Source organism: Coturnix japonica, chromosome 2, assembly GCF_001577835.2.
Source record: "Coturnix japonica isolate 7356 chromosome 2, Coturnix japonica 2.1, whole genome shotgun sequence".
Lineage (NCBI taxonomy): Eukaryota > Metazoa > Chordata > Aves > Galliformes > Phasianidae > Coturnix > Coturnix japonica.
In genome coordinates, this window is record NC_029517.1 from 34,573,025 (window position 1) to 34,585,533 (window position 12,509).

Here is a 12,509-nt window from a genome sequence, read left to right on the forward strand (position 1 = left end):
AGTAGGAAGAGCTGCTTGGATGAAAAACCCTATATTTGACTTCCTAGTTACATATGACTTGAGTGAACAGCATGGGTATGTGCTGCTTAAATTGTGGATCATCCGTGTTATCTGTTTGGGATAAGTGATGTATTTTTTCCTTCAGTTTTTGGAATTAACGAAGAAAACATGTTCAGCCTAGAAAAACAAATAAGTTTTGTCTGGAAGGTCTCCTGTCTCCTAAAGTGTTGTAGCCCATGGAGTAACTTCTTATGTAGGGTATTCTCAATGTGAAATTACTGTTTTTCGTCTTTAAAAGCCACAGTAAGGACCAACAGAGGTGACTATGTAAAAACAGAAATTTGGATCACAGTGAATAAGCAATTCTGAATGGTAAGAAATCACTTCTAATATTGAGGAGGGAAATGGGTATAAAAGTTCATTTTAACTCGAGGAGCAGTAGAAGTTCAGTTCCCCTCCTTTTGGTTTCCATAAATAAAAGAGAACAACTTCTCTTGACAGTCAGTTGGGATTTTTGAACGTGGCAGAATTAAGTAAGGAATGCATTTAGTTTCAAAGCGGAGTACCCTATATGCCAGCACAAAATGTATTCAAAGCTCCTCGAATTCTCTGTAGGGAACCGTAAGAGTCCCTTATAGAGATGATTGAAAGTCACTGCGCAGGAAATCAACTTCTCATCCTGTACATAAACATGAGCCAATTCTACCATATCTGGGTCTCAGGGCAGTACACACAGTAAATTGTTAACCCCACCACCTGACCTAACCATTTATCTTCTCAGCATAGTTTTGGCAACTGCTGAGTAATGAAAGAAACATGGAATGCAGATAGTTTTGGAAAAAAAAATAAAAATAGAGAAAGAAAAAGAAAAAATACCAACCCTCTGTTACAAACAGCCCTTTAAACAGCAAACAACAGGAGAGAACAAGAGAGAAATTGCATGATGCGACGGGAGGATCTGAAATGTGGTTAGTATAGAACAGAATTAACATCTCTGTAGAATAACAGACATAAGAAACATGAATTTTCTATCCTTCACATGTCCTCGTTATGCTAGCATTGTGCTAGCACTAATAAATTAATAAATCCCCTGGACCTTTGTTAGAAAAGATTTCCAAGTGTAAGCCGTGTGTTTTTAATGCTGTATGTTACACATGAAGGTTGGCTGAAATAGGTTATTCTGCTTATAGAGTATTGTTCCCACATGAGGATTCAGGCTATGTACTCACAGCTGCTGCACTCCAACATGGACTCTCAGTTCCACTGAAATCAATAGCTGGCACAGCAGGGTACTGTTGTGTGGTGTGTAAATAAATGGGTGTCATTGTGTCTCCTACTTTTTTTTCCCCCTTTTCAGATTTAGATTCCCTTTTTTTTCAGGGTTTCATCAGTGTGTGTTTGCAATGCAGGCAATAATAAGCAGAGCTGCTTAGGGAAAAAGAAGCTTTATCTTCCTTTTTTTTTTTCCCTCCTTTTTATACTTCCCCATAGGATTTTTCAAATAAACAACAATTTCATTAATAATATTAATTATCTCCTAACAGTCTCAGTCAGGAAAAAACAAAACAGAAACCTATTTTGCACGTGTCACTTTTATGACAAAAAGGAATTTGCAGTTGGGCAACTGTAGACAGCCATCTCAGATGCCAAGACGTAGGAGAAGTGTCGTAATCGTAGCGTCTTCATTTGTTACGATTTATCTTCCCTCCCCCATGGGGTCTTGCACCTTTAGTGGAAAATATATGGCAACTGGAGATGTAGGAGCTACAGCTCCGCTGTTCCATAAACTGACTTTGAAGTTCTGTTTCATGCATTTTCTTTTTTATTCCTGCATCTGGTCATATAGAGTGGTTTACTTTTTTTGGCTGCAGACGAGGCAGATACAAAATGCAGATGTTGTTCTTCTGACTTAAGCTGCTATTTTAAACTTTTTGGCCATCAGCTGAAAATTTTAGGGCTCAGTTGTTTATTTGCTTATCATCAAAGTGGTTTTTGTCATATAATTCATATGCAAGTATTAGCTTTCTATGTGTACTTTCGGAGTTTGAGATTAACAGTATGGTCTTTTTTTTTTTTCCTCTCTCTTTTTTTTTGAACTGGCATGTTCTTTTCATTAATAATATAGCAGAATATGTTATGCTTCAGAGACCTTTTATTTGCCAAAAAAACAAAACTAAACCAAACTCCAAAACCCTGTCACATTGTGCTGTAGTACTTTCCCTTTAAGAAAAGCATATCTCTCTCCAGATGCCTGCATCTCTTTGATACAGAAGGGTACACTAAGTTCCATCTATAAACAGAATCCACTAATTAAGAGTAATTGCTTAGGAGATTGGTACAGACTATTCAGAATCAGATGCATGTTCCTCTCAGATATCCATTAGCCCCTAATAAGATAATGCAGATGTGCCAGTCTGTTTCCTGTTTCCTTCTATTGTACCTTTATTGCCATATATGGACCAATGGGATGGGCTGAACAATAAGTGGATGTCCTTTTGCTCCCTGAACAGTTCTCAAAGGAATGTTTGTTATTAGATTGCTTTTTCTGTTTAGTTTCACATCACTATGCTAATAAAGGAAACATAACACTCCAAAGGCTTTTTTACTTCTGCCACTGTAACTAGTTTATTGTTTAATTAAATCTCTTTGTATAGGCAAGAAAACAAAATGCAACATCCCACGGTTGACAGTGACTTGTGAAAAGCTGAATCTGCTCCTTTTCCAAGTTAAATTTTCCACTCGTTTTTAGTAGTTTAAAACCAGCAGGGTGATCATGTTACTGGATCTGACTGATTTACACTCAACTCTCGCTAAATTTGCTGAGTTATTCACTACTACTCAATGCAGTGTCATCAGCTTGCATAATAGAGAGCATATGCATAATCAGGGAATTCAATATGAACTACAAACTGTACATTAAATGTAGTAAGTATTCTTGGGACTATTGTATCTTGACTTGTTTTGAAAACAACATTACAATATGCCTCAAAATTGCCCAATAAATAAGGACTTGGTCAACTCTGTCCCTTGGGAAAATATGCAGTATCTTGTTGAGGGTTTTCATGCAGAATTTCTTTGGGACTGTTTTTGTTGCTGAGAAAGGAGCAACTTGCCTCTTCCAGCGCACTGGCCAGGCTGCCCTCACAGTCAAGAGGTTCCTGTTGTAGGATTCAGCCAAAGATTTAAGAGAGGAGGAGATTTTGGCGTTGGCAAGAAAATGGGAAGTGAACTTAGAAGAGACTTCCTCCATGACCCTGTAAACTTCAGGGATATCTACACACGGCTGGGCAGGCTCAGAGCAGCAAATTAGCCAGGGCTGAGCTCTGTGCTGTGGCAGGCGTGGCTGCCTGCAGCACCAGGCACAGTGTGCCCAAGTGTCCATGTGTCCCTTCTGTGATTGGGATTTCATTCCTCTGTTGTAAAGGAAGAGTGGCACTGGTTCCATGTGAGAACAGTGTCAGGATGGTGAATTTAGCTTAAGGATTGCTAAGAAGTTTCAGTCACGGATATCTTAGAATGACTTGCAGATTTTCAAATGTTGCTTCAGGTGGAGCAAAACTCTCTGCTGATCTTTTCAGAAAGGAAAGGAAGAAAAAGAAAAAAGGCAAAAATCCAGTTTTACTTGTAATACAGCTTAATTCCATGCTATGGACAGTGAGAACAGAGGAGTATGGATGTGGTTAGCCTTCAAAGAAACTTTCCTGTATGATCCACTTTGGGGGCTTTGGAACTAGATGATCTTAAAGATACCTTCCAAGCCATATTATTCTATAGTCCCGTGGTCCTTTTCCATGTGCTGTTTGTATGATGGACCTGACTGTGTAGCAAGTGACAACAAGGGAAGGCCTGCCAAAGCTGGTGCTGATAGTGTCTTACAGTGCTCTGCTTTGTGGCTCATATTTAGCTGAGGAAAAGAAGTTTTTTCACCCTGAATCCATCTACAGCCCAGACAGATGGTTGGTGTCAAATGATAGGATCTTTGTCAGTAAACCAAGAAGTGAGAGCATCTGAATCCAGTGATGTGAACAAAGGCTTTCTTTAGGATCTTCAGGCTTTCCTTGAGTGATGTTGAATTGGCATGAATGGGTACAGCTGTTTTCTGGGCTTCATGTAGCAAGTTCTACTTTCTAGTGTGCCCTGCTATGCAGCAATGGAGGTGATCGATCTGTAACCTCTTTTATCAGAGCCAGTGACTTGAAATCCATTGGTAAGCTGAGAAGAACATTTGCTTCTTTGTAGGAATTGTGTTACTAGAATGTTGGCTTTTGTCCATGGTTTCCACATTGGCCATCTTATAGATGTTCAATCACAGAAACATTTGTAATATCCTGCTGCTTGTAGGAAACACTGTTCAGAGTCAAATGATGCACTGTTTAGAGTGTTGTACCTTTTACTGTCTCCCCTCTCTGCCTTTACCTAAGAGGAGACCAAAGGAATGAGTTCTGAGTGTTGATGTCCTTCATGCCAGTCTGCAGGAAGTTTCATTCCACAAAGGCTAAAATGAAGGTGACTTTACACCTCACATGAAATAAAAAGAATGTTACATAAATCTATAGATTGATAAAGCAGAAAGTTAGCTGTTGTGTTCCACTTTGTGCTGTTAGCAAGTCATCATATTTTGGCTGTTGAGACTCCCTCACAAGCAGTTCCTGGCTTCACCCACCTCCAGGCACATGGTCCTGGATATCAGGGTGACAGGCACAGCTCCCAGGAGCTGTGTGCTGACGTGGTGTGTGTTGTTACACTCTCATCCCTTCACATGTCTGTCTCCATTAACATTAAAGGTATTTTGTGCATAATTTACACTGTTATCAAATACTTACAACTACATTCCTTTTATCCCCAAGCAGTCTGTACTCAGCACAAATTGCTTTCTGAAAACATGCACAGCTGGTAACCTTTCCTGGTATTCCTCACAGAGCAGAAACACTCCACTGCTCTGTGACAGGCAAACATATGCACTCGTGTTTTTTTTTTTCTCTTTTATTTTTTCCTTGCTTATTTGAATTCTTACTGACAAATGGCAGACTGAGTAGCAGCAGTGATAGTAAACACTGTGTTGTCACTGCTTCCCTCCCTTGGCACTGCTTTTGGTTGTGACCTTGACAAGTCGTTTCACCTCAGTGCCTTAATTTTTCCACTTCAGAATTGTCTTGCCTTTTCCTTTAGGTTATATTCTAAGAACTATGAATAAAAATGCCATGTAGGGGTTGAATGCTGCTGCCGTTCACTTACCATAGCAGATGTAAGGGTGTAACATGTTCCCCTTAGAAAACCACCTTTCGGCGGCTCTGGACTGCCTCGGTTTGGGGTAGCTAGGTTTGCCTTATGGCACCTACTGCCGTCCTCCAGCAGCATGTGTTGGGACAGCCTGGTGGCTCCTGCTGTAGGAAAGTGCTCAGGAGACAAGAGCTGCGCGCACTGACTTCTGACTGGAGTGAGCACTGCACAAAGAAGTAACCAAGCAGTGGTCACACTATGGAGTGGTTACAGCATTTCCACCAGCTCCCCATGCCACCAGCAGAACTTACTAGAGTTGCACGATCAGATTGTTTCTGAAAAGAGACAACATCTGCAGTATGTGAAGTTAAACTGCTCTTGTTGGGAACAAGTTTAACCGTTTGATATAGCAGAGACTGAGAAAAAGAGGACCCTTCAGTAGGGGCTGCTGTTTGGATGAAGATATGTGTAGCTTTGGCAGACTTTGAAGGTGGTGCTCACGAGAACAGGAGAGATTCACTGGGGCAGTGTGTGGCCATCAGGTCCCTCACACACTCTGCCTATGAGATAGATAACACATTTTGGATTCTTCCTGCAGAGCAGAATCAAGAAAAGCAAAAACAAGAGCAAAAATACTCACAACATCCAGAATGTGTGCTGGTGGATCTGTTTTGACAGCTTTTGGCATGTTTACCTTGCCTAGGTAGTTAGCCCGCTTTCTAAAATTGTTTTCCTCGGTACCCTAAGTTGCAAGAAAAGAGGAGCAGTAGCCTGTGAAACACAGGGTTATTAATTTTGCCTTGTAAACATAACTGGTGGAAGAAAAGCACTAAAATAAATTACCCATTAAATGGGAGGGTAGTGTAAATAGCTTCATGGCGCACCACCACTGATTAGATGATATAGCTTATGAACAGTTGGTTCAGTCTTTGGAGGAAGTAGAGGACAGAAACCACTGACACATGGAATGGGGAGGTAAGGCAGTGAAGGGGCTATGAAAAGCATTAAGAACAGGAGACACTGATGGAAAGTTCTATTTTATTTATTTATTTGGTAATAGGAGAAATCTACTCCCCTAAAATAAAGAGCGAGTGATCAGTGAGATCATTTTAGTGGTGATAAGACAATCTAACTGTCTTTTGTGAGAACAACCATTGGTAAACCAATTAGTGTTTTAACAACCTGATACCAAATTACCCAGATCACTCACACCCTGTGTGAGAGCTGAGACCTGGCATTGAAGCAGAGCACAGAGCTTCCTCAGTGTAATTCATTGTGTTACTGGGAAACTAAAAGCTTTCATGTACATGAGAAATTTTTAGAAGCTGTTCTCTCTCCTCTAGTATCAATATTTCAGGCATTTATTTATGCATAAGTTTTAAAACTGGCTGCTTCCAAAACAAGACTGTATCTGTCCAGAAATTGCTTCTGATGTAAAATATTGGATAGAGAAATCAAGTTAATGGATGTTCTGCTATTAGCTTCAATGAAATAAGAATTTTACCTGCAGGTAACCATGAAGCTAATATTATAGTACACTAACAAATAGGTAATTGTAAATAAGTATCTGTAGTAGCAGAGTCGGAGGTAAGAGAGTTTTCTGTGGCTAAAAATATAAAATGCATTTTATCATCAATATTTTGTTTTCTTCTTTCTACAGACTCTATCATCATGCATCTGTAGAGAGCAACTGTCCTCACAGAAAAACATTGGAATAAACAACTGAACTGTGGTCTGAGACGTGAACTAAGACAACTATCTGTCCACAGTCTTCAGAGAAGGAATGTCTGGAAAAGAGAACAGTAGGAAGCAGCAATGAAATATAGGACGGGATTGATCTAGTGAATTGCTTCCTCATCATCACACAGTCCAGCTCAAGCTACACCTGCTGGCTTGACAGCCTTGTCCATTCACAGGTTCAAGTATCTGCTTGCTGGCCTGGAGTGATGCAACATATTATTTATACACTGTGAGCTATTAACATGACAACCAGCAGCCGCACATGTCCAGTGCCGGCAGTGAATGGACATATGACTCACTACCCAGCAGCTCCATACCCGTTACTTTTTCCTCCAGTCATCGGTGGACTGTCACTGCCTTCCCTTCATGGACTCCAGAGTCACCCACCAACGAGCGGATGCAGCACCCCATCACCTGCAAGTAAGTGCTCAGTATTATAGCTTTTATTGACCACTTTTCCTTTAGCGAAGGCCAATCTTGTTCATTCTGCCCACGTTTCGTTTATTTTATTTGGGCAAAGAGGGTCCATTTCTTCTGAAATATCATTTTCACTTAATCTTGTTTTTGTAGAAATAAACATGTAACTAAATGTGATACCAGAGCACTGGAAACCGAGGGTGATAAAACTTACTATGGATTTTGACATATATTAGCACCTTGGCTGCAGAAACTCATGTTGTGTTTATAGAAGGTCCACACAATTAGCCATTGCGTATTGATTAACAATGATTCCTCAGTACAGAATTCCCTTCTGTGGCACTGTAATTATTACCGCTTATGTTTTTGTTTAGTTAGTAACTACTTCCCTCCTGGACAGCTTGTGAAGAACTGTTCTTGTGAAGCTCGTTGGGTGGCAGCCCAACAGACAGCCAGCAGCTGCAGCCTGCTCATGGCCATAGAGTTAATACTTCAACCTGTGGTTGTATTTCAGTGCACCACTCTCACATTTGCAGCACTGCTGAGTGTGTTAGCTGGGTAAGGTTTTTTTGTTTGGTCCTTTTTTTTGGTTTTTGTTTAATCACTTTGATTCTTGCTCGGACTAAGTTTTATTTATCTTTAAGTGGCTCCAAACACAGTTGGCCCAATTATATAAACTTTTCGAGTAGCATCACATAGACGAGATGCTTTTCTAGAGATCTTTGCGATGAATGACTGAATGGTGAGGAAACCTACAGTGCAAACAGCTTTGCAGGTCAGTTGTGAAGATGTTTGTCTAAATACATTACTGTGATTGCCCAAAAAGGTCTTGAACAGCAAATTTGCAGTACTGCACTTTCTACTAAAGGTGAAAGAAACTTGTAGCTGTAATACAAATAGACCTTTCAGTAGAAAGCACACAAACCTAGAACTCCAAACATGAATAGGAAACCACAGTGAAGAAAAAGCTTTTGAAGAGTAAAGCGGTGGGGTTTTGTGCTGCCTAATGCTAATTCTGGCTTTGTGTCTCACATACACATAGTTGAAAACTGGTCAGTCTTGACTAAAGTCTTTTGTAGCTTTTTTTTTTCCCCAGCTGATGCAAGCAATTTTCATGCATTCACATGTGGGAATAGGTGTAATCTGGTCTGGCCTTTGTTTGCCCTGTTTTATTGTGCCAAGTATATTTTTTATTGGAAGTGAAAAACAAAACATCTTGAGATACGAGGTCTACAAATAACTGACTTTCCAATCTTTCCAGACATTATCCTAGTTACTTTTCAGAATTCTATAATATGAATTTATCTCCTCATTTTACTAGAACATTCACCTTTTTCAGAAATAACATTTGGTATGAACAGAAACCTTTATTTGAGGTGCATTTGTAAATGCCGAGTGTTTATGATCAAATATGCTGGGTTTTCTTTTCCATCAGTTGTTCGTGTGGAATTAAGACTGAGTGGCAGGTGAGTTACTAATGAGCAATAGAACAGTTAGTGTTCAAACTGTGAAAAAAAGTTGTATTAAGTCTGAATTTCTGTGGTTATGCAAAATAAGAGCCTAATTCTGGAGTTTTGGGGTCTGTATCTTTGTCTGCCGGTTGTAGCATCTTCAGAGCAGTGCTTTTGCAGAGGTGCTTTGCAGCACTGATTTGCAGCCCTGACTGAGCATGAAAGTCTGGCAGCTGGAGTGCTTAATTTGAGACAACATGTTTGTATCTATGAGCTAAAAATTCATGATATTGGGAAGGGTGACTTGAATTAGAATTTCACCTCAGCCCCCTGCAGGATGACTTTTCTGTCTGTGTTACTCTATTTGCTTACCTTTGGCAATGACAGTCTCTTTTGTCTCTAAACCTGTAGACTTCTGATTTTAACATTCAGGGTTGATACCACTAGAATTATAGAGGCTGATTATAGGGACTTAGAAGCAAGAAAGTTGAGCTTTGGGTTATAGTTTGGTCATTTTTGTTGTTCTTTTTTTTCATTGTGGACATGTTGAGTGTGATTTTGTCATTTTGCAATGAAGCCACTTTATAGTCAGAGGTCAGTGTGATTGAACTTATTCCAGATAGTGGGAAAATATAGCTCTTCCTTGAAAAGACAGAAAAAATCAGAATTTGGCCAAACACACACACTGTATATGCTTTAAGCTGTTGTACTTTTTATCTTTCATACTCTTTCCATTCATGCTAAATCCAACAGAAATGATTTTATGTGCTAGGAATGCTATAAAGATCTCTCCACTGTTTTTTAAAACAATGCAGCTTAACGGTTCTTTTAAGTTACAGTCATTTAAACCTTCACATAATTATTCTGTTCTATTTTAGTCTGTCTTTATTTCAGACTTGGTTATATCAGAAGGTTGGCTTAGTCTATATTTGGATTAGCTACCTCCAGTCTTACTGAACAGAAAGCAACATTTTAGGTGTGTTAATTCTGTGAGCACTGGTAACTTAGAGGAAGAGTTTGAGACAGTGATTTAGTTTCATTGATGTTAATAATGGTGTTGCTTCTGTGACCTATGACATGACTTCTGTTTTTATACTGAGATACATAGTGCAAAATACTTAATAATTAGAGGGTTGGTCACGGTGCTAAAGAGGTCATAAGATGAAAAAAACATCACTTTTATGCATACATGAACTGTGCATTAGCACTGAATGAGTTAAAGGAGACCACGGTTGAAATCGTTACTTCTGCAAGTCCAATTGATTTACCTAGCACTGTACTTGCCCCATATGGCACAAAGGTGACGTTTTAACTACTGAGATCAGATGGTGCTCAGGCTCTGCACTGGCAGTGATAATGAAGAATCTCTTGTGTATTAAAAATAAATAAAATAATAATAATTAGCAAAGATTGTATGGGAGGATTATTACTTAGCTTACATTTAGAAATGCTATTTTCTGCTTCAGTGAGTGGATTGTGTAATGCTTGGACCTGATTCCTTTAAAAACCCCTGCAGGTATTGTGTGGGGATATTCTCCAGAGCTGGATCAAAGCCTGGCAAAAAAGAAAGATGAAGGTGAGGCCTTTCTGTGCATTCTGGACGATGCCACAGCCTGTCCTGTTTAGATTGCTGCTGGACTCCAGGAACTGCACTCCATGGGCTTTGCATGGCTTGCAACAGGAAAACGACAAAACTATGAAATTCCTGGGGGAGGGGGAGTAGATAAATTTTTTTCAAGGGTTGTAGCACAATATCTTATTAAAGTAAAAGCTGCTTTACTGAGGTTCAGGTGAGTAGATGTGATGTTGACACACACAGGCAGTTCTCTGTTGTTCCTGGAAGAAGTGCCCCCTCCTGCCATCATGAGACCAAGCACTGGTAATGCTGTTGCCAATATCAGCTTAGGAAGAGTTTATCTTCTTCATAAAACATGTTGTGGGTGTAAGCACAGCTTCGATTCTCCAGGAAAAGAATAAGTATACAAAAATAAAATAAAATAAAAAAAAAAAAAGAAAAAAAAAAACCTTAAAAAAGACTCTCTCACCAAGTGAAGGACCACCCAAAATTTGAGAAAGTATGTAGAAGCTGTGAAAATAGGTGTGGTCTATCTCCCCATTTGAGAACCAAGAAAGAGAATGTTGTCTTTGTGCTATGACTAGTGGGGCCACAGAGCATGCAGCAGTGTTGAAATTTTGCAGGTGAATCACAGCATAAGGAAGATGGAGCTTTCTGTCCATTGGTACAGTGTGTTTTAAGATCTGTTGCTGTAATGTTCCTCTGCCAAAGAGGTTAGATTGTTCTGGTTTAACCCAGTTGAAGACTAACACAGGCCAAGGCAGTTTTGGAGCTACAGGGAGGACTGGATCTGGGAGGAAATTAGTTGCTCACTCAGACACCTATCTGTCTCAGTGTGAGCTTGAACGCCATCCTACATTCAGCCTGCTTAAAGCCAAATGGTGTGAGTTGGAGGCCTTGGCATGGGGAGGAAAAAGATTAGTCTGAGCTAATACTGTGATTTACATAATCCCCAAGAGTGTCCTGAATGAAATTAAAGTAGAGCCTGGACAGCAAAAACTGTGGGAGCCACTAAATAATAAAACACCTTGGCTGGCAACGGTTCCCTTTCTGCTTGGTTTGAGCATCCTGCTTCCTGCATCCTGCCTGCCCTGGGTGATGCTTATAGTCTGTGGCATTCAGTGGGAGCAAGCCTTGGTACTCAGGCTGCAGGTGGGAGCCTTTGAGATCTCTGTATTCTCCATCATTTATTGCCAGGAGAAAATAGGAGTATCTTGGTAAGGGGGCAGAGAAGAGCGGTGAGACAAGAATGTCCTGAAATTTATATAAACTGAGTAAGATTGCTTCATCCAGATAGTATTAAAAATAACTTAAAAAAACAAAAAATAAAATTAAAAAAACACCTGAAAGAGTTATTTAGAGGGCTTCTGGGATGTCAAGAAAAAAAATCAGCACTAAGGTCACTTGTATATTAGACAAGCTTTCTGTACTGTGCAGCCTAGGGTGCTTTAAAAGTGCACTGTAAAGAATAAAGGGCTTTTTGTTCTGTTTTATCTAAGTATTTTACGTATGTGTGTAGGTATGTGTGGAAAGTAAAGTCACCTCAGAATCCGGAAGAGGTAGACAAAGAACTAACAATGGCATTACTTTTTGGATAATGCTTTGTAAATAATAATTCTTATATTTACATTTCTTGTGTATATTTAATAGCCAGTATTTCATCTGAGGCATTTCAGACATACTCAGGCCAGACAGATTGTGGTTTTAAGCATTGTTTTTCCTTCCATTACTGTTGGTTATTTACCACGTGAACTCCAACTTAGAGATTGTTTGTTGTTTCTTTTTTTTCCTTGGGATATGGATTTTCCACTGGTATCGTTAAAAGTCCAGTCAAATCCAGTGTTGCTGGTGTAGTATTGGAGGATATTTTTGCCAGCCCCACCCGTTGTAGGAATTCATTTGCTTTTCCAGTTCTGTTGTTAATCATTATATTGACACAGAAAGTCCTCCCAAAAGCACTCTTTGGCAGATTGCATTAAATATGAATAGCAGATATTCATTACGATGTGTTGCCCCCAAGAGAACTCTAAACTATCTGCACTACTCATGAACAGGCAAATACACTAATTCTCCAGCTATTCAAATTATTTTCAAATAGTTTACTG

At 39.6% G+C, this 12,509-nt stretch overlaps 1 protein-coding gene across 4 annotated transcripts in view; it reads left to right on the forward strand.

Annotated features, from left to right (window-relative positions):
* The window catches only part of RARB (retinoic acid receptor beta), a 308,621-nt gene that overhangs the window by 118,217 nt on the left and 177,895 nt on the right, over positions 1-12,509 (forward strand). For all 4 annotated transcript variants that reach the window (XM_015853902.2, XM_015853905.2, XM_015853904.2 and 1 more), the window contains one exon: positions 6,881-7,380. In XM_015853902.2, coding sequence (XP_015709388.1) covers positions 7,203-7,380 — 178 coding nt within the window. In that variant the 5' untranslated portion in view covers positions 6,881-7,202. The remainder of the gene's footprint in view (positions 1-6,880; positions 7,381-12,509) is intronic.